The 21,776-nt window shown below is 40.5% G+C and overlaps 1 protein-coding gene across 2 annotated transcripts; it reads right to left on the reverse strand.

The window, feature by feature from the left end:
* Window positions 1-8: 8 nt before the first annotated feature.
* CUNH3orf33 (chromosome unknown C3orf33 homolog) lies at window positions 9-16,331 on the reverse strand. Of its 2 annotated transcripts, none has more exons than XM_045851505.1 (5): window positions 16,193-16,331; window positions 14,262-14,321; window positions 9,447-9,594; window positions 8,701-8,861; window positions 9-142 (listed from the first exon to the last, which is right to left on the reverse strand). In XM_045851505.1, the coding sequence occupies exons 1-5, from the start codon at window positions 16,304-16,306 to the stop codon at window positions 56-58; spliced, it is 570 nt and encodes a 189-aa protein (XP_045707461.1). In that variant the 5' UTR covers window positions 16,307-16,331; the 3' UTR covers window positions 9-55. The 2 variants fall into 2 exon arrangements, with proteins under 2 accessions (XP_045707461.1, XP_045707460.1); XM_045851504.1 differs by lacking the exon at window positions 9-142 and adding an exon at window positions 5,632-6,432.
* Window positions 16,332-21,776: the final 5,445 nt, after the last annotated feature.

Raw genomic sequence — 21,776 nt, forward strand, 5'->3', positions numbered from 1 at the left:
GTCTTTGCTATGTGCAACTCAGTCTGATAAATTTTATTCTCTTATGTTTCCTTTTTCATTGCTGGTGACAGCCCATTAAACTGACTTCACATCTCACTAGTAGTTCAGGGCCTCCAGTTGGAAAACACTGCTCCAGGGTGTCCTTAAAAAATATAAAACAAGCAAAACATCCTGAGCATAATGATCAGAACAGAAACAAGTGTGCTCAACAGGACCCCAACTGCACACCTTTTCCCCCACCCCGGTAAAGTGAGAGATCTCAAAGCCATACAGGATTGAATCTCTGAAAGAAAAAAAAAGGCCCGTGATTGCTCAATACTTTGGCCATGAACCCACATCAACAGACAGGGTCTTCTAAAGTAGTCCAGCCCTCAGAGGGTAGACCTTCCCCCTACGCCTACTGTCCAAGAGGCTCTGGAGGACAGCAGAACCCGGACTGACTGACCAAGAAATTCACACACTGCCAGCACTGGGAATCATCATGATCGCTGTCCAGAGGGATAAGATGTATATTATGAACTGCCGAGACATCCTATTTTCCCTGAATATTATATATTTGTGCGCATTGACATTTCGTCTTAGGCTTCCAGGTCAGGAGGAACTACTGCTGGACCCAACCAAAAGAAATTCTTATCACTCAGAGACCCCAAACTAGAGCATGGACTTACTTCTATATGAGCCTTACCGTCTTCCCTAAATACTAGACCCTAAAATCATCAGTATCTCAATCTAATGCCATTTCATCATACGTTGCAAAACTTCCAAATATCTAGATAGTTAATGATGGCATTGTCCCATTTTCCAGCATTGACACCATTTTTTTCTATTTTAGTATTTGTTTGATATTTTCATGTAATTTGAATGGAAGTAAATAAGCTAATGGCCATCTTGAAATAGAAGTATAGTTGACTCATAATTAAGCTTTTTTCCTTATCACTTTTAAATTTCCATTCTTCATGTTTTAATATTTAATCATGAGGTCTTTTCTTTTCTTCAGTCTTTTCATAAATTTGCATTACTTTCTTCCTGTGACTTGCCTTCATTGAAATAGCAGCTTTTGGAAACAGCGTTAGAAAAGCTCCACACCACTAATGAGGTTCAGGACATACCACCCCAAAGTACCAGCACCTGGACACATTTCCTATTTAAAGCTGAAGGACTCTGAGAAAATGGCCAGAGCAGAAAAGTCACTTGTCTTCCTCCTTCGCTTGCCTTCTTCCCTGAAACAGGTCATAAAACCCTCCTGTAAGAAGTGTCCTCCCTATAGCTGGAGGAAAGGAACACCCTTATCTCCAACAGCAAAGGGACGCCAAGAGGAACCGGAACAGGTCTTGCTAAATTCCCTCCAGGTTAGTACACTTGTCTCATACTCCTTACCTTACCATACTCCCCCGTGACTGGGTGCTCTTCGTCAAACCTAGCACAAGACACTCAGGTCTGTTTCTTTGGGTCATTGTTTCCTTGTGAAGTCTCTCATGTCCCATAAAACCAATTAAATAAATATGTATGCTTTTCCTTTTGGTAATCTGTCTTTGTCAGTTTAATTTTCAGGCCCAGCTAGGGACCCCAAGAAGGCTGAGGAAAACGTCTCTCCACATCACAAAGCAAAGCTGGGACCCCACCTCCACCCAGGCTATCCCTGCAGCACCTGCTGTTCCTCAGTGTGTCTGCCAATGGTGGCTTAAGCAAGAATGATTCTGTCGGTGCCTCCGACTTCTGAAATGCTGCTGTTTCTTGGCTTTGTGAACCACGTTGTCTGTTCATGAAAAGCCACTGTCTCTACATTAGCGCCATATGCCACCACTGGATGTGGGTCAGACTGTGTCAACAATATGCCTGAGGACAGCGCATGGAGTTGCATTACCCCGGGGGAACTCATGTCTCAGAGATGCAAACTTCACCTTGATGAGGAACCAGTTGATGCTGGGGACATCCAGAAAAGGATGAAACTCTGGGCCCAGTATTATCTGCCTGTCTCAGATATAGTCCATTCTCAAGCAGACATTGCAAGTGTTCCAGGATGGTGTGAAGTACGGAACACTACACTAACCACTATACATCTTTAGCACACTCAAAATTACCACAGAGAGCAGAAATAATGGGAGAGATGATAGCACAATTGTTGGAATTAATGACCCTAATATTTCTTCAAGTCAAGTGTTTAAGAGATGGCATTTCAGGCAGCAGATTCCCCACGCTTTCCCAGAGGTCGGAAAGGTAAGCGGATTAGAAGGTTTCACAACCGAGAGAGGACAGAGGTCCTGGAGGAAGGCGGGGTTTGTGGAGCCGCAACCATCCCTTCCCTCACCTGCTCACACAGGGAGGGGGAGGATCTGATGTTAGCTCTTCACTGCCCTTCAGGCAAGACCCCGGATGCCGTACATCCTGTTTTCACTACGTTGGGAAATAGTGACGATCTCTTTTGACATTTGCTAAACTACTGGACCCTCTGGCACCTCAGATTCCTGAGACAAGACGAAAGAAGCATGACAAAAGAGGAAAGCAAGAGAGAGGAAGCACGTGGTGGATAGCCTACATTCCCATCACTAGTACATTTAGTATCAAAATCCATGAAATTCCTTTAAGTTGAACTAATACCATGCGAAGTGGCAGGGTCGAAACAGACTTGCTGATCCATCCCTCCTCCCAACACACACACCCATGAATGGAGTGATTAAGGCCAGTCACCTTACCAAAGCAAACTCAGTGCCCTAGCCGTCCCGGAGGGTAGGGATCCAGAAGTAAAAGACCATAGACCGGACTGCCCGGGAGTTAAGTAGGTGAGGAGAGAGAGTGGTAAGAGTTTCCCAAGACAGAGGACCCCTAGAGAGCACTCACGGAACAACTGTGACCAAATGTGTCAGAGAGGAGCCAGCATCTAGACATCTGTCTCGTGGGCGGAACCAACAGAAACATCAATACAGCAAACAGAAAGCAAATTGTAAGGAGAGTTGGTTGTCTGTTTCCTCCTTTCTGGATGTTGCTAGAGCATGCTTTCAGCTGCCCAACCACAACTGTGCCTGGTCATACGTATGGGCGCAATTCTCACTCTCCTCCCAAGTTTTGTCCATCATTACTTAGGATAAGGCTGGTGTTGCTGTCAACATCTCCTATATAAGAAGTATGATCAGAAAATAAGTAAATAAATAAATATATAAAACCTGAAAAAGGAAATGTGGATCTAGAAGAAAACAGATTGATAAGGGTCATAAAAATCCAATCCTTTAGAAAAATTAAGAACTAAATTCATTTGATAAATATATATTTAAAAAGTAAAAGGGTCTAGATATGCAAATGCCAAGAGGGGAAGATGGTCATGGATCCTGTTTTGAAGGCAGGAGGAAGACCAAGAAGTAATAAATTCTCCATTTGAACAAGGCAAAGAACCTGGACTATGGTCAGAAGTCCAGCTTAAAAGGGATCTTCCCACTTTTCCAAACAGCCCTGTTGTAAACATCTCCAATGACAAAGATCTAGCCTCTCTGCAATTACCTAGAGCACTTTACCCTTGGGCCCCCAAACAAGCTTGTCTACAACAAACACCAGAGAGAAAAACAGAAAAGCAGAGGTTGTTGGCCCAGATGAAAGCTGCTGACCAATGGGATTCATCCTAACCTTCGAGTAGTTATTGACACTGCCCCTCTTTAAGTGGACAGCAAGAGTATTCAGCACACGGCGACTGCATGTGACACAAGTCCCACTGATCTGTTTTTCTTCTTGTCCGTCTCATCCATAAAATCAGAGTTCCCTACGATAGCATCAAGGGAAAGGTGAGCGGATTCTAGTCTATAGAAAGACCTGCACCAGCCTCACCTTCACCTGCCTTAACTGGAGAGACAATTGTTTACTGGCTGAGCTGGTAGAGGTCATCAGAACTAATTATAGTGAGAACCAAGATGAGATCTGACATCACTGGGAGGCAAACTGGAAATGCAAATGGCTCCAGAGGTTGCTACAAAACTAGTTTAAAATATTTATTTCAGTGTAAATAAAAATAAAACATCCCCTTAAAACAAAACAAAAAGCTATTGAGGCATTAGGCCCAGCTTATAGAAGCTAGCATGTAACTGTAAGAGTGAAATGCTTGTTAATCTCCCTGACCCTACCTTAATTGTAGCCTGCCTTTCTCCCATGGCCTTCATGCAAGTAGTTCCTGCATATAATTACAGATAGGCTAATTATTAGAGGCATTCTGCTTGAGACTTGAGCTTCTGACAAAAATTTGCAGGAATCTCAAGACCAGACTCAGATCAGCCGGATCAGAGACCAGGGAACAAGATGTTGAGATTTCGCCCTCTTCCTTGGGCCCTCTGTTGGGGTCTAGGGGTCACACACCTCTTACCTGGCCCGCTCTCCCTTCCCATCACACAGAAGCAGCCTGAATTCTGGGCTCTCGTGGATTTGCGGAAGCTGTAAGGCCCCATCCTCACGAGCTGGTACTTTCTCAGTCAATAAACCTTTCCTTACTCCAAGCTGACATTTTGAATATGGGCCTTTGAAGCATCAGGCACACAAACCTTGAATTGGTAACATAACCTCTTATCCTCCCCAAAGGTGATGAAATAAAATCACATTAAAAAAAAGAATCCTTGGAAAATTTGTGACCTCATTTCACATAGGGAAATACACTATTACATATTTTTGAGATTTTGTTTATTTTTTAGAGGGTAAGGGTTGGAGAAAGAGAGAAACTTCAATGTGTGCTTGCCTCTCACATGCCCCCTAATAGGGACCTGGCCTGTAACCTAGGCATGTACCCTCACTGGGGATTGAACTCACAACCCAACTGGTTCACAGACCAGTGCTCAATCCACTGAGCTACACCAGCCAGGGCTGCTTTGTTATGTTTTAACCAGGAGTCGGGCAGCTGTAGGAAACTTCGTATTCTATATCGCTGATTCTCACAGGAGCCAACAATTTGGACCAGATGATACCTCTGACTTTTATCAGGATCACAGGTCATTAAGAAAAATGTGGACATTGTGGATGTTAGGGGATTATCACCAGCACTGTCAAAGAAGCTGTGCACTGTCAGCATGGTTTTAGCAGCAAGTATGTGTTTATGCCAAATCCTCAAACCAACTCAAACTGGCTTTAAAATGAGTGAATTTACTATTTCACGTAATTAGGAAGATGGACGATAAAATCTTTCAAGGGTTGGCTACTTTAGGAGTTTAACAATGTCAGAAGGCATCTCTATGCTTTCTACTCTGTGCTGCCATCCTAAACACATGTTTTAGCTTCAGGATTATCCCCCTCATCATCATCGTCAAGATTCTGTACTCCTCCCCTGACTGGGGTAGCTCAGTGGGTTGGGCGTCTTGCAAACTGAAAGGTTGCCAGTTCGATTCCTAGGCAGGGCATGGCTGAGGGGGCAGGCTGGGCTTCTGGTTGGAGGTCCATGAGAAGCAACCACACATGGACGTTTCTCTCCCTCTCTTTCTTCCTCCCTTGCCCTCTCTCTAAAATACATAAATAAAACCTTAAAAAACAAAAGATTCTGTCCTCAAGTAATAACAGTGGGAATTAGACATTCTTTATTGCTAGGAAAGGTCCAAGTGAACTTCTCCAGGAGCACTGACCCACATGCACAGACAGAAAGCAGATGAGAGAAAAGAACAGCCTCAGACATGAGTTATAAACAGGTCCTTTATTATAAATAATCGAAGTTGAAAAAAATGGAAGACTATTCTCTCCAAACAAATATTAAATATGGCTGTCCAAAATAACTACAAATAATACAACCCAGAGTTAAACTCTCTCTTCAAAGACCAACAGTACATGTATATATCCTCCAACCCGGTAAGGTCTTACAGTGTTTCGTTTTTCTTAAAAGTATATTACATTAATCACAATTGGTTTAAATTATTCTGATGTCATCTTCATAACAATTATCTCTTAAATATTTAAATGCCATGAGAATACAAGTTTGATCATTTCGGGGGAGGGGAGGAATCCCATTTTAAATCAATGAAGAATATCCATATATTTCCATAGTCTGCTCTTCTCACAGTAAGTCATCTCCGGCTCTCTAGGAATATTTCACCCTTTTCTACGAAAGTGTATGCGACTCTTAAGTTCTCTGAACCTCAGGATTAATGAGTTGTCTTTCCATGCTTCATAAGTGTTTCTAAATTTGTCATAATAACTTTCTTTTTTCAGGTTGAAATCTGATCCAATTCTTTTTAAATAACTGTCTTTTTTCCATATTTCTCTCCAGGAGCCTTTGAATTTTTCCAAATAACTTTCTTTTTCAGATTCTTCTTTCCAGATTCCTTCTCCCTTTTTTAAGGCTGCTAATTCAGCTTTAAGTAAGTTTCTGTGTATTTTCCAATAGATTTTAGAATCATAATCTAACCCTTTAATGAGAACAGTTTTGCCAAGGCCTCTTCTCAAAATTTCTTCATTCAGACTCACACTAAAAAATCTACCCTTGAATAAACAAATAACACAAACCAATTAAGAAAATTGATACTATACCCATAACATATACTTACTATATTTTTATCTAATCTTTATTTTTTCTGTTACCATTTAGTCCCCTAATACTCCCCTCCCCCAGTAATCTCCACAGTCCTTTTTCCTTTTTGCTCAATCCCTCCACTCCCCAGCTTCCCCCCACAGCTGCCATCTATTTACTTTAAAATCAGTCATTCAGCAACTTGAGTCTTCCCGAGAAAAAACAAAAAGTCAAGGTTTCCCAAAGAGCTTAAAACAGCTATGCGAAATCCAAGAATTTCATTACTAAAAGAGATCCTTACTCAAAGTCAATTGCCTGTTTTGTAACATACTATTCTGCACAGTCTCATTGGTCTCACCCAAAGAGATGCAGAAGCAGTAAAGTATATAAAGAGTGGTTCGTTTGTTTGTTGTTTGGTGGGGGATGGACCACAGGAGACAGGCAGAAGAAACTCAGCAGTGGATAAATGCAAGATGAACTGAACCATCATGGAACTATTAAATTAGGTTAACGAAGGCACTGGCATGTAAATAACATTTTAAAACACTTTCCACCAAATAATTAACATAAAAATAGGCCTGGCCTTGAATTTTCATCCTTTAGAAAATTTCATTCATGGAATCCCACACTTCCTAACGAAACTGGATAAATGGGACTTTTTTTCTCCCCACTAATTTACAATATAAAGGAGATCCAGCTTAGCTATTTCTATAGGCCTTGTGGTATTTTAACAAATTATTAGTACTTTCTTAGCTTCCTTAGACAAATAATTTACAGTTAAAATATAAAAATGTGAAAACTCCAGGTTTAAAGTAGGAGATATTTTCTAGAACTATCTAAAGAAAAAGGAACCTTTTCCTTCTTTAAATGCAGTAACTTCTGGTGTATGATGCTGCTGAAGAGTTAATAGAGTTTTAAAATGTTTATCACATTTTTCTCAATTATTTAAAGAGCTCATTCCCTTAAATCAAAATCAGAATAATCAAAATTCAATCTCACACATTAGCAAAATTCAACATATGTAAATTACCACAATATACATACTGCCTAGTTTGGCCCCCTGCCAGGAAGCTACGGAAGGTAAAACAGGGAAGGTGAGGTCTGGGCTCCGGAGCCCGGAAGAGCGGCCCGAGTGTAGGCTCTTCCACTCGGCCACCCCGCGTCCCGTCTGCAAATGGGAATACAGACAGCGACTCCATAGGGTGGCGTGGAGGATCAGTAAAATGTACTCCTCAGCTCAAAAGAGGAGACAGTATTTTTGAAGTGCCTTTGGCATCATCATATAATTTCATATCATCAATTTCAAATGTAAGATGCTTTTGGATAATTCTTATTTTGATAGAAATGGATATGATCTGGACAAACAAAAAATTATGGATTCTAGTAGGTTTTCTATCAATAAGTCAAAAACCTAAGAATTAAAATGGATACAATTCCAATCACTTTAATGTATGGTTATTGTTTTCTTTGAGTTATTCTTTGAGTTATTCTTGTTTATTATATAATAAGGGACTTTTAATAGAAGAAAAACAACTCTTAATTCTGTCATAATAACATTTCCTATTGTCATGACATGTTACAATAACATGTCATAATTTAATTTCCTATTAAACACTATTTAACTTTTCTATGCTCTTTTTTCAGTAATCACCCACCGAAACCCTGAGTGAGGCACCCTCACGGACTCAGCGCAGTGACGCCCACAGCACCAGCAACTCCTGTGACGCTCTGGGGCGTCCCACCACCCCCACCCCAGTTACACGAGGCAGTGTTTTCCGATGGCTGGCCACTGGTCATGAGAGTGTTTAAGGATGCTCAGCTTTGGGGTTCAAAGACTGAACAATGTTCACCTTCAGAAAACACCCTTGCTTTTTGTAGTTTCCAGTTAACAAGCATCATTCAACAAATGGTTTCTAACATCAAGTGTGATATCATATTCCCATAACATAAATAAATGTATAAAGAGTTTATTGACTCCTTAAATTAGCAATGTCCACAGGCATTAATAATTTTAAGTGTTTCCTTTTTCTTAATTTTCTATTTTTATAATAAACATATATAACTAAAATTTTACAATAAAATTTATATATGAGATAAATACCTGGTTCTCTAAATATAATCATGAAGAATAGCAATTTAAAAAGGCAAAAACATAGTTAGGCCTATCATATATACATATACATAGTTATGTATAAATTTAAAAAATACAATATTGCTCATTATTTCTTTATACAACTTACCTTATTCACTAAAAGGTAGCAAAAGAGTGCTGAATTCTCCTTTCCGAGAAGCTGGAACCAAAGTGGCTGGGAAGGTCTGAGTTCCTTCTGCAGCCACACCTTGCCAGCGTCAGTGAGCTCCACTCCGGCCAGCCTGACCAGCAGAGCACCACGTGGCTCCTCTAAAAGGTCAGGCAGAAATGAGCGTGGCTGTAATACTATGCTGTGAATGTAACTGCAAAACCATTTAACTCCCAAAAAACCAACTGAATGTATTATGTTTATTTATAAATACCCAGACTCTCTCCAGATGGAAGTCTGTTTATTTCTATATTCAAGTTTTCTTTGAAAACAATACAAGTATATGACAGATGGAATAATTTCAAAAACCCATTTACCTTTTAAAAAAACTTCCAGATTTTTATATATATATATATATATATATATATATATATATATATAGTATATATATATATATATATATATATATATACACACACACACGGTCCGGCAGAAACAATGCCTGCCTAAGTGTGGTTGGCAGGGTATGTGAATGCCTCACGTGAGATGGACAGCAGTTTGAACATTTCAACTAAAACGTCGTGATATGCTTGAGTATAACTGTTACATTACAGAATTACATGCTTATGATTCTGTAATAAAAGATTTTGTAATCAAAAAGGGGCGTTATTTGTGCCAGACCCTCTGTGTGTGTGTGTGTGTGTGTGTGTGTGTGTGTGTGTGTGTTATCCTTGCATCTTACTTACTTCTCCATGAAGATATAATCGGTAAAGAAATAGGTATATGCTCAATTTCTAAACCATCCTCGGTAATTCGGCGTAATCGTCCACGTAGTTTAACATTCTTTCTTATAAATTCTACTGGAATATCTGAAGAACTTGTAAATTTTGACGTCTGATGGTTTACAAGGAGAGAAATACAACATTTTGTTATTATTTTCACTTTAAATTTAAGTGTGTCAAATTGTTATTTAAACATTTCAGAAGACAGCCACTGAAAAATTTTTATTTGGTTCTAAATTTTATGTTAATATTTTAAATGGTTTAGTTTAAAGTTATAAGGACATCCTTTATAAGCTGCCAGCTGCCAGAGGGGAGGGGCAATCAATGGTGGACAGAAGGGGAAGGGAACATGTAGGAATGACCCGCGGACATGGACAACAACAGTGTGGGGACTGATGGGCCTGAGTGTGGCAGCAGTGGGTGGTGCTGGGTGGAGGAGGGCAGAGGGGAAAAATTGGGGTAACTGTAATGTAATAAATGAGAGTAATAAAAAAATGAAACAAGAACATTCTTTAGAAATCTTTGTTACTGCTTTACTATGTTAACCTGCCTCATAGAGCACATTAAACAGACTCCTAACTTCTGAAAGCTAATATTCTCAAAATACGCCACAGTTCATCAGAAAGAAGTGAGTGTAGTGAATGCAGATCCGCATCAGGCACCACACAGACCCAGTTAAATGGTCACTACTCTGGTGTACAGACATGCCGCCCGCTCCTGCAGGTACCGCTGGGAAAACCTACACAAAGCTGAGTCAGATTAAATTAGAACTCTCAATGGAAAAGACTTTTATTTTTCTTATTTTTCATCTTGTAGGAGAAAAAGGAATGAAAAAAAAAAGGTTCACATTAGCAATGTAATTAAGCACCTAACAAACACCTAATGCCCTGGAGTTAGTCGACATTCTAGAACTGCGTCTTCCACATTAACAATCCTACAGGCGCATGGGGACTAGCTTTGCTCATAATCATGGCTATGTAAGAACTTCACATACCCAGGATAAATTAGTACCCAGCTTCCTAGGCCAGCAAAGTTGAACTAAACATTATAAAAAAATCCACACGAGTAACGTACTGTAGCAGACAAATCCAGAATGTGAAACATTCAACGGGACAAACAACTTGGTTGCTCTACAAATCAATGGCTTGGGCGGGGTGGGGGGGGATAGAAAGTGTAGATCGTTATAAAATACATCAGATCAGAGATACAACGAACAAGTATAATAGCCAGACCATTTGAGTCCTGATTTGCATATATCATCTATTTAAAAAAGACCTCATTTAGACAATCAAGGAAATTTTAATACGGACTGGATCTAAAACACTAAGGGATTATTAAATATGCCATGTGTGATAATGTTATAAGGCAAACTGGCATTATGATCCTCTTGATGCAGTACAGTAAGCAGTATCCACTGCCTTCCTGTTCACACTAAAGCTAATGAGGACACACAAAGTCCCAGAGTGTGGGACATTCTACAACACAACTGGCTTGGCTCTTCAACGATGACCATGTCACAAGAGACAGAAATTAAAAATAGGTGGTGACAATTTCCCTGGTTAAAGGAGACTAGAGAGACATGACAGTGCAGGATCCTTGATGCGATCTGCGGTTAGGAAAAACAGCTACGAAGGATATTTTACGAAGGCAAATCTGAATATAAACTGTATCTTAGACCATATTACTGCAAAAATGTTAAATATAATTGATAGAATTAATACTTATGTGGTTATGCAGGAACATATTCTTGTTTTAGGAAGTACACTATGAAGTATTTATGGGGCAAGTTCCCTGATGTCTGCAACCTGCTTTCAAATAGTTTCACAGAGAGAGAAAGCACAACTGCCACAGATGTTAACAACTGGCGAAGCCAGATAAAAAGTAGGTGAGTGTTACAGGCTTTTTCTAAAGAAGACGCTGGGGGTGGGAAGTGGGGTGGAGAAGGACTGTGGATCTACCATTAGCATTTAAGAATGTGGCACCAAAACTAACGCAAAACAATAACCTAAAGAATGTGGAATATGCAGCCCTGGCCGGTGTAGCTCAGTGGATTGAGCCCTGGCTGCAAACCAAAGAGTCACCAGTTTGATTCCTAGTCCAGGGCACATGCCTGCATTGTGGGCCAGGTCCCCAGTGGGGGCCACATGAGAGGCAACCACACATTGATGTTTCGCCCCCTCTCTTTCTCCCTCCCTTCCTCTCTCTCTCTCTAAAAATAAATAAATTAAAACAAAAATCTAAAAAAGGAATGTGAAATATGCAGAATGTAAATACAAGAGAGCAGAAATCCTAAATGAAGAGTTTAAATGAGTCACCTGACAAAGGCTCTTTTGAAAAGTCTGTGGGAAAAAGACGCATAGGCTAATGTCACATAGATGACACACAACAGTGGCACTGATGAATTCATCAGTATCACTGGGGGCAAGCACTCTAGGAGTAAGCCACAAACCTCTCACTGGATCCTCTCCAGTTTAAGATGACCACCACCAACCTGAATGAGAGCGTAAGGATGAAACATCAGCATGGTCTGATGCTTGGAAGGGTATGAACACTAAGAGTCAGAGTGAGTATTTAAAAAGATCTTGAGTACGGCTGCTGTGGCCCAGTGGATTGAGTGCCGGCCTGTGAACCAAAGGGTCTCTGGTTCAATTCCCAGTTGGGGCACATGCCTGGGTTGCTGGTCAGGTCCCCATTAGGGGGCACGTGAGAGGCAACCACACATTGAGATTTCTCTCCCTCTCTTTCTCCCTCCTTTCCCCTCTCCCTAAAAATGAGTAAGTAAAATCTTTAAAAATAAAAAATAAAAATATCTTGACAACAAGAATGAAAGGTTAAAATGTAAACGTCTTCCCCTGTACTATACCCCCAACTAATGAAGGATAGAAGAAATAAGCTAACAGGAGCATATATAAAAAGTTAGAAGTTTTAGTTAATTGTGAACTCAAAATGAGCAAAAGTATGACAAAACTACCAAAAAAAAGTACAACTCCCTTCTGCTTCTGCTTGTCTGCTTGTCCTTCACCAAACTGATTTAAGTACATTTTTCTTTTTTAAATATTTTATTTGCCTTGACTGGTGTGGCTCAATGGATTGAACTCTGGACAGTGAACCAAAAGGTCACTGGTTCGATTCCCAGTCAGGGCACATGCCTGGGTTGTGGGCCAGGTCCCCAGTATGCGAGGGGTGCACAAGAGGCAACCACACATTGATGTTTCCCTCCCTCTCTTTCTCCTTCACTTCCTCTCTCTGTAAAAATAAATAAAGAAAATCTTTTTTTTAAAAGCTCACACACTAAAAAAAAAGATTTTACTTATTTATTTTTAGAGAAGGGAAGGGAGGGAGAAAGAGAGGAAGAGAAACATCAATGTGCGGTTGCCTCTCGTGTGCCCCCCACCAGGGACCTGGCCTGCAACCCAGGCATGTGCCGACTGAAAATCAAACTGGCAACCTTGGTTCGCAGGCCGGTGCTCAATCCACTGAGCCACAACAGCCAGGGATGATTTAAGTATATATATATTTTTAAATTGTATTTATTTATTTTTAGAGAGGGAAGGGAGGGAGATAGAGAGAGAAACATCAATGTGCGGTTGCTGGGGGTTATGGCCTGCAACCCAGGCATGTACCCTGGCTGGGAATCGAACCTGGGACACTTTGGTTCCCAGCCCGCGCTCAATCCACTGAGCTACGCCAGCCAGGGCCGATTTAAGTATATTTTTAAGGGTTACCAAGCCAAATGATCCCTCAGCGCTATTATTACCCAAACTCGTAATCAGATCATTTAACATTCTGACAATTTGAAAACATTCAAAATACATGGAATATATAGATTTTTAAGATCAAGGAAGAAAAAACTAGAATGAAAAGAAGTTTCAAAAGTTCCGGTCATATATATATTAAAGATAATATATAAAATATGTACAAATAAACATATACATATATTATGTTAAAGAAATTATTTACAAAATCATGGAGTTGTGAGAAAGAACCTATTAGTTGTAAGATTAAAAATAAGACTGAGGCATTTATTAAAAAAAAGACAAAAGTGTTGACATGGAGCCAGGGGGAAAAGACAACAGCTGGAAAAGATGTAGTACAGTAATACTTGTAGTCAGTCTATGATAATATAAAACAATAAGAGATAATAGATGTAGGAAATTAATATACACAGAAGCAATAAATCCATGTGAGACTGTAATAGGATACTAAGATTACATCCTATAGCAAGTAGTTATTAAAAAAACCTTGTAAATCTTGACATAGCAAATGAATTTCCACAATGTTTATTATTAAAACACTATTAAAGTGCAAAAAAATATTGTGGCTGAAAGCATAAATTATTTTCTTACACTGCACATCTTGCTTTATTCATTGAACAATCTTCAAGATTGTTGCAAATCAGAGCTAGCATAAATTATTCAGTGAAAGGGACATAATTCTGCTGTGATCTAAATCTAAAACCGCTATAGAAAGTTTTGAGATATTCCACAGTGTCTGAAATGCAAATTTAGTGATTATACCATTGGGGCAAACTAAATCTTTTCAGATTCCTTTTTAAGCATAAAGAAAGTGATGATGGAAATATAGGCTGTGCAATTACTTCCCATAAAATACAGAGGATGTGTGACTGTTAAAACAAGATCTTAATTGTTCATTGTTGTAAAATAGTATTTAAATGTCTCTAATATGAATACCAAAATGCCACACTGCTTGAGATAAAAACTGAAGTGAGAAAAAATGAACTATTGTTTCCCACAATGCCTTGTTCATGTTTTAACTTACCAGTCGAACACTTCTCAGAAGTAATGTTATTCCAGCTATGGCCATGATGGTGCTGAAGTTCTTCAGAAAGAGATTTAATGATTAATTCTAATTATTATTCACAACAGTGAAAGTATTAATTAGAAGGGGGAAAAAAAGACCATCCTCCTATATCTAACCATCCAAATAAGGCACATTCTTCAACAAAAGGCCTACTTATTCCAAAAAAAACCAAAACCTTTAACTGCTTACCTAACTATTAATCTTCCCCTTTTCCTCCCAAACAATCTGGCATGCACAGTAATTGTTCACATAATATTGTACTGCTCTCTATTAACTGGATTCCTTTAACCATGAGTTCTTTGAAAGCAAGGGTAAGTTTAACACTTCGTGTGTAATGACCACAGTAACTCACAGAATCCTGAGTCTACAGTGGGAATTTAAGTATTTGGTGGAAAACTCGACCATCAAAATGTTAAAAATACAACACCTTGGAAAATACATGTGAGTAAGTAGTTGAGAAAAACTTAGTGATGTTTTCATAGTATTTCATTTAAAAGAAATAGACCTAAAGGAGTTTCATTAAAAAACAAGAACTTTGCAACTCCCTGAACAAAAGTGAGAATATGACATGCTTTCCTTGATAAATACAACTAAGTATTATTAAAAAAATGAAGTTGAAAGCATACACGGGCTACATGCTGTCATGGGTTATTTGCAATAATCTCTCAACTAACTTAAACGCTGTTTCCTTTCCCAATCCTACTGAAGTCGTTTCTCCATTTAAAATAATCCATGCATCTGTTTCTGTTTACCTGGGAGACTGGAGGGCTGGTCAACTAACACGCATATACATACCTACCACCATTCATTAATGCAGGAAATATTATCTAGCACTAAGTGGTAGACAGTGCTTTAAGGACTGGAGCTGCACTGCTGGAAGTGAGATCAGGCATCGTCCTAGTCGCCCTGTGTGCTGCTTGGCTGCCGAGTATTTGCAAGGCTGCTCGTCCTACCCAAATTCCCAGAAGAATTCAACCAAGTCAGTCATTCCTCCTAAAAATATTCTTTTTACTGGGCTTTTAGGACACCTGGTGTTCCTCCTCCTCCCTCACTGTTCCTTCCTAATCTTTGCTGACATTCTTCTTTTCACTCCCCCACTTCTAGCTGTTAGAGAGCCCTGCAGGTCTCAGTTTGAAACTAGGGTACTTCAGTTTTTTTGACTCGCTCCAAGATTTACATACTTCTTCAGGCATACGCAGCTCATTCCAAAAAGTATAACCAGTTCTGATCTCCCTTCAACACTAGACTCATATCCAGTTGCCTAGAACATCTCCCACTACGTTTAGAAGTCCAATGACCATGTTCGAGTTCACACAGCTCTATTTAAAAGTCTAATAGGCATCTTCAAGTTCACGTGTCCAAAAAGTCCTCTAGATTACCCTAACAGAACATTTACCCCCAACCACTACTACATATCAGCAACTTCTGCCAACATCTACCGAGTGGGGGAGCTGCCCTGATTCCTCCATTTCTTCGCACCGGCCCCCCACCCCCCACCCAGTCCCCCGCCACACACCATTCACGCCACCTCCACCAAATGGGTCTTAGCCACAATCCCCTCTAGCCTGGCGGCCTCAAACGTCCCTCCCTTGCTAGAACTTCAGTGGCTTCCTACTTCACTTAAAAATAAAAACAAAACAAAGAAAGCTCTCCTCTCCCCAGGCCTACAGGGCCTACGTGCTCTGCCCTCCGCAACGGCTCTAAGAGACCCGCGGGCTCCCGCTCTCTAGGGAGTCCCGGGTCCCAGCGCAGTGCTGGCAGGACCTGGGCAGCGCCGGCCTCCCGGGCCCGCCGCGCCTGCCCCTCGCCCACATGCGCCTGGGGCTGTGGCCTTGGAGCCCGCTGTCCACGGCCCGCCCACCACCTGCCCGGCTGGCTGGGTGCGATACCCGAACGAGGCGCAGGTGGTCGTCCGCCCACTGCGACAGCCGCGCCACCACATTGGGCGATGCTCCATCTCGGTCGGCCGGCGGCGAGGCCCCGGTCGCAGCCCGCCCAGCCATGTTCCCGGCTTCCAGAGAGCCCGAGCCCGAGCCGCGCTCGCTCCACGGGCGAACGGCAGGGGGCGCCGCGCTCCTCGGGCGGACCGCGGGGACACAAGATCCTCGGGCTTTTCGGACACCGCGCGCTGGGAGTGGCCGGAGGACCTCCTTCCCACCTTCCGTCGCCTGTGGGCGGGCCTCCCAACCCGTTTCGGGACACCCTAGCAGTGACGACTCCACACTTTCCCACAGGGTTTTCCTACAGCGTGGGTGATCTGTGTGGGACGTGGGTGAGGACTGAAGAGTTCTCGACTACGCTAGTGGGAAGATGATCAGTTTGTGATTTCAGTTAACCCAGCTGCAGTGTGGGCTTCGCAGGTGCCATGCAAGAAAGGAAGTTGAAGTAGTTCATTCCTCCACTTACAGCAACAATTTTTTGCGCTCACTGAGATGACCATGCCACTGAACCGTGCCCTGTTCACCTGCCCCATCTAGTTCCCATCTTTTCCAGCTTAGTCTCTGTTTCAGCCGTATAATCACTCCCTTGTAAATAGCTTCAACTCCAGTTCCCCCGCCTTCTTGGCACTTGCCTGGCAAAACCCTCGCATTGGATGACACCCAATGTGCACTGAACAGTTGGAGTCCAGTATGGAGAGATCTTCATCTTTTTTCATGGTAAGCTGCAAATGTAGACTTTTACATGAAATCACCGTTTTGAAATTAAAATGAAATGTTGGCAAAACACTGTGCTGGACATAGAATATGTGTTAAGGCAGAGACTACAGACTTTCTGTGCATTATTTCTGCTTTAATGGCTTTCCATTATGCTTTAAGTAATGTCAAAATTCTTTAGGCTCATGTGCAAGATACTGGGTAATCAAGACCCTAGCTATCTAAGCTTTTCTTTTCCACTCCCTACTTCATTCATTACGCCCCAAGCACACTGAGTACACTGACCTTCTTTGTGTTCTTCACACATGCCAAGTTCATCCCTGCCTTACAGCTTTGCACTTACTGTTCCGTTTGCTTAGAACGTCCTGATCCCTCCTCCCCTTAAGTCTCTCCACCTTACCACCACCATCAGCCTGGCTTCTTATCCTCTCGGTTTAAGTATCATATCCACAAAGACGGCTTTTCTGAACACGTGATCTCAAGTAGGTCCTCTCCATACAGCACATAAAATTTAGTTTGTAATTTGATGGACTGACGGACAGGCTTTCTTTTTATTCCTTTCCTTCCCTGCTAGTGTGTAGGCCATGGACCGTGTCTCTTTACCATGCCTGGGTATATGCCTGCATTGCCAGAGCCAAGCATAGTTCCCGATACATAGAAGAATCTTATTAAATATTAGCTGAATGAGAGACATCCTCTTCAATTCTCTATATTCTCTACCTACCCTTCCTCCTCGTTCATTTTGTCCACCTCCTACCTTCTCTTCCATATTCTTCCACACCAATTCAGTCCTACAGCCTTTAGGGAGAACAGAACTAGTCATTACAGTGCACATGAAGAATTAAAGATTACCAGTCAAGGTACTGCAAAATATATAAAATACAGCAGAAGTGTACTTTTGTTTATAACTCTTTGCTTCTCCTGTATGATTTCAAATACAACTAGGTAAAATAATAAGACTATAATGTATAAAGATATGGTTTGTGTAACAATAGTAGCACAAAGGAGGGAGGAGGAAACAATTATATTGGACAGTTTCTGTATGCTATTGAAATTGATTTGTGTGCACTTTGTGTACATTATACTTTGTTTCTGTTTTGTTTTTTTAAATAGGTGGTGGGAGGCTTTTGGATAGTAGAAGCAAGGAACCCTGGGACCTCAAGCTGGTTATCAGGCAGTGACAAGGAAATGTGATATAGTTAGGACATAGTTTGGGCTACATCCAGGATCTAATAGAGCTCTACTGAGTTTAGCCACCAACACTGCCCCATACCCCAGGAGCGGATCCCTACAAATATTAACCCAGCTCCAACAACTCGGTGTCTGCCTGTGTATTTCTTATTCTCCTTCCACTGCCAACACACGCTCTGCATCTCCTGCTCTTTGTATGATGCCCTGAGAAACTAGGATTGGTACAGACATTATCATCCATATCAAGCAAGGTTTTCATGTCAAGACACCTACTAGACTGATAGCTGGTCTACAAATTGCCTGTGTGTCAATCAGGGACTTACTCCTCTAGCACAATCAGCTGGAGTCACTATGACATGCATGGTTAAGTGCTCACAAATGGCCACTTAAGCATAAGGTAAAGCTAGAGTTGCTTTGCTAAGCCTGGGGCTCTGAGCATGGCACTTGCCCTCAGAAGAGGCTGTGGTAAGCATGTAGGAGAAAACCGCCTCCCCAGAGCATTCTCCTAAACGAAGTTACCTCCTCTTTCCTCTTTGCCTCCTCTTTCTTTCATTGCCCTTTCTTTGCTGAGTAAATTATGAAGCTCTAAAGGAGAGAGACATGTCAAGGAATTTGTATTGCAGAAAAGATAATAAATTGTTGAATCAAGTAAGAATCAAAGACTATAAGGGACTCACCAATATATCAAGGATAATGTATATGTCTGTGATGATCTAACGCTTGTAATCCTTGTATCAAGTTCAGAATGAAGTCTTTTTACAGGATTGTCCTATTTGTAGTCCATTGCTGTGCCATTCCATTCTGTCATGAAATAAGGCTAATTTAGGAGGGTCTGATTTATTCACATAAACCTTCCAATTTTTTTTTTTTGCCTCAAGTCATACCTCATTACTCAAATACTAGATTTATTATTTCCTCTACCCACAGGCGCTGACTTTTTAACTTATTACCTTAAATTAAATCCTTGATTTGCCCCTTTTAGACTAGGAGAAAATATAAAAAAGGGACATCACTTAAGACTGAACTCTGGGTTCTGAGACCCAGGTTTTCATTACCCCAAGCCTCTAACCATAATATAACATGCCCCCCCCAAATGTGTATTAAAGAGATTACAATTTCAAGAAACATCAGATGAAACGTGTTTGTTAAGTTTTATTTGCTCGTATTCTACTGAAAGTACACACAAAGTTTCTGGAGCATGGATAGGTTTAATTACTACTTACAATGATCACATTTGTTCCACACACTCCAATGCTCACCTGTGTGGTGACTGATGAGAACCAGACCCATTAACAGTTCGTCAGAGCCTACATTTACTGGGGTTTGTAGTACAGGTGAGGAACCCCACAATACAAACAGGAATATGGGTCGCTCCAGGACAGCTGTACCGAAGCCCTCCTTTCTTCAGAGAAAGGAAATCTTAATTCCTTAGTGTAAACAAGTTTTCCTTGGGAAGAACCCTGGGTTCTCCTTTGGAGTGTATGCATATGTCTTCAGGAGGGAAGACAAACTTGTCTTTAGATTTACAACCCAGAGATACGGCCATGGCCCCAGGTCTCATTTCCTCTTAAAATGTGCATACTAGAGAAGCAAGTATCTGTTATGCACCAAATTATGTCCCTCCAACATTCATGTTATGAACCTGAACCCCAATGTGATTGTATTTGGAAACAGGGCTTTTATGGAGGTAATTAAAGTTAAATTAAGTCCTAAGGATGGGGTTCTAATTCTATAGGACTGGCATCCTTCCCATAGGGAGAGATACCAGAGATGTGTGTGTACAAAGAAAGGTCATGTGAAGACACAGCAAAAAGCTGGCAGTCTCGAAACCAAGGAGACCTCAGGAGATACCACAGCTGCTGCCACCTTGATCTCGGACTTTTAGCCTCCAGAATTGTGGGAAAAAATAATTTTGCGTTGTTTAAGCCACCCAGTCTGTAGTGTAGTATTTTGTTTGACAGCCCTAGCAAACTAATGTATTCTGGATGGCTTCTCACTATCCAGGCACAAATTTAACTTCGAGGGCTTCTCCTTCAGCACAGGTCCCAAGTATCAGTAAAATTGGCTCAGCAAGCTTTAATGGTAAAGAAACAAAAATATTTTCTCTATACTCCCACACTGTTCTTTAAAGAAAGTCTTCAACATTACAACTACCAAAGCCCGTAAAAAAATTAAAAAGCAAGAGATTTTGGAATAGTTCCCAGTGAAATTCTTGCAATCCCAAACTATCCGTACACCACCTCTTCTCGAAGGAAAAGTGTTGTGGCTCCGCTTACTCTTCCTTTCACCCAGGTCACTAGTAGGAGATACAACCAGTAATTCAGTCTGTCTTCGTAACAAGAAAGTTCGGTGGTAAGTGTGAATGACTTGAAGTTACTGAATTTGCTTTTTACTACATAATGCCAATCTAGTATAATTTTAACATCAATGATAAAAAGGTATACTTGGCTACTATTTACTGAAAATAAAAAGAATATTTTATTACTGCTTTGTTTTTATAGATCCATTGCAATCATGTTGACCATCTAAATAATCCCTTATATAAAATCTGGAGAATTTCTTTCAAATATCTCCAAATAAATATTTAAACATTCATGAATATCAAGCTTTAGCACACATTTTTAAATAACCAAATGAACATTTCACGTACTAAAAACACTTAAATACTTAGCTGTCAAGCTAATGCTAGATCTTTCAAAAGTTATAGCAACAGAAATGACTTTGTGCTGTGCATTTTTAATTCAAACTGGACATAAGTCTGATATTTCATGAAAGACCTCAACAGGGGCAGCTTTCAACATTTTTTTCCCATTTTATACTAATTCTTACAAAGGACAAGAATAAATACAGACATACTAGCTTGACAGTTCTATTAATTTATCAAATATGCCAAACTTTTAAAATATCAAATTTTTGTCCTTTTTATTTTCCTATATTTATAGATGCATGCATTTAAAAAAATACAATTTCATTAATTGTAAGTCTATGAAAAGTAAACTTTCCCCACAGTTAAGGTAATTTTAATGAAAATAAGATTAAGCTTCAATATTCATATTTTACAATAGTGACATTAACTGTAACGGGCCGGGGTACTAAATTTTAGACTTATGACAATTCCTAAGGATTATGCCAGTACCTTATTCATTTCTGTCGTGCTATTTGAACATTATTCTTCACACAAAATGGTTACGAAAAGTTATGTCTACACTGAAAAACTATATATATATTTTTAAAGACTTTATTTTATTTTTTAGACAGAGGGGAATGGAGAGAGAGACGATGTCTGGTTGCCTCTCATGCTTGCAACCCAGGTGCCCCAACTGGGAATTGAACCAGAGACCCTTTGGTTTGCAGGCCGGTGGCACTTGATCCAGAGTCACTCCAGCCAGGACACAGTGAAAAACTATTGACATGTAGCAACCTTTTCCTCAATGCTTCAAGGTTTCATATGAACCATGACAATTAATATTGCTAATATTTTCATATATTTTAACTGTACACTTGGCAAAAAATTTTTAAAGGATGAACTATGATCATAGAATTTTCTTTTTCTTTTATTGTTTTCTATTATTTTATTTATTTAGAGAGAGCGGGAGGGAGAGAGGAAAAGAACCATCAATGTGTGGTT

Source organism: Phyllostomus hastatus, unplaced genomic scaffold (assembly GCF_019186645.2).
Source record: "Phyllostomus hastatus isolate PE091 unplaced genomic scaffold, TTU_PhHast_1.1 phas_contig_86, whole genome shotgun sequence".
NCBI classification, from domain to species: domain Eukaryota; kingdom Metazoa; phylum Chordata; class Mammalia; order Chiroptera; family Phyllostomidae; genus Phyllostomus; species Phyllostomus hastatus.

Bases quoted from the DNA above. Each gene is read 5' to 3' on its own strand.
- CUNH3orf33 (XM_045851504.1), bottom strand. From the start codon at position 16,306: ATGGCTGGGCGGGCTGCGACCGGGGCCTCGCCGCCGGCCGACCGAGAT. The intron at 14,322-16,192 runs GTATCGCACCCA...CTCTTTCTGAAG, and splicing joins ACCACCTGCGCCTCGTTCGG to AACTTCAGCACCATCATGGC. The intron at 8,862-9,446 runs GTAAGTAAGATG...CTGACCTTTTAG, and splicing joins GATTATATCTTCATGGAGAA to AGGAGCCACGTGGTGCTCTG.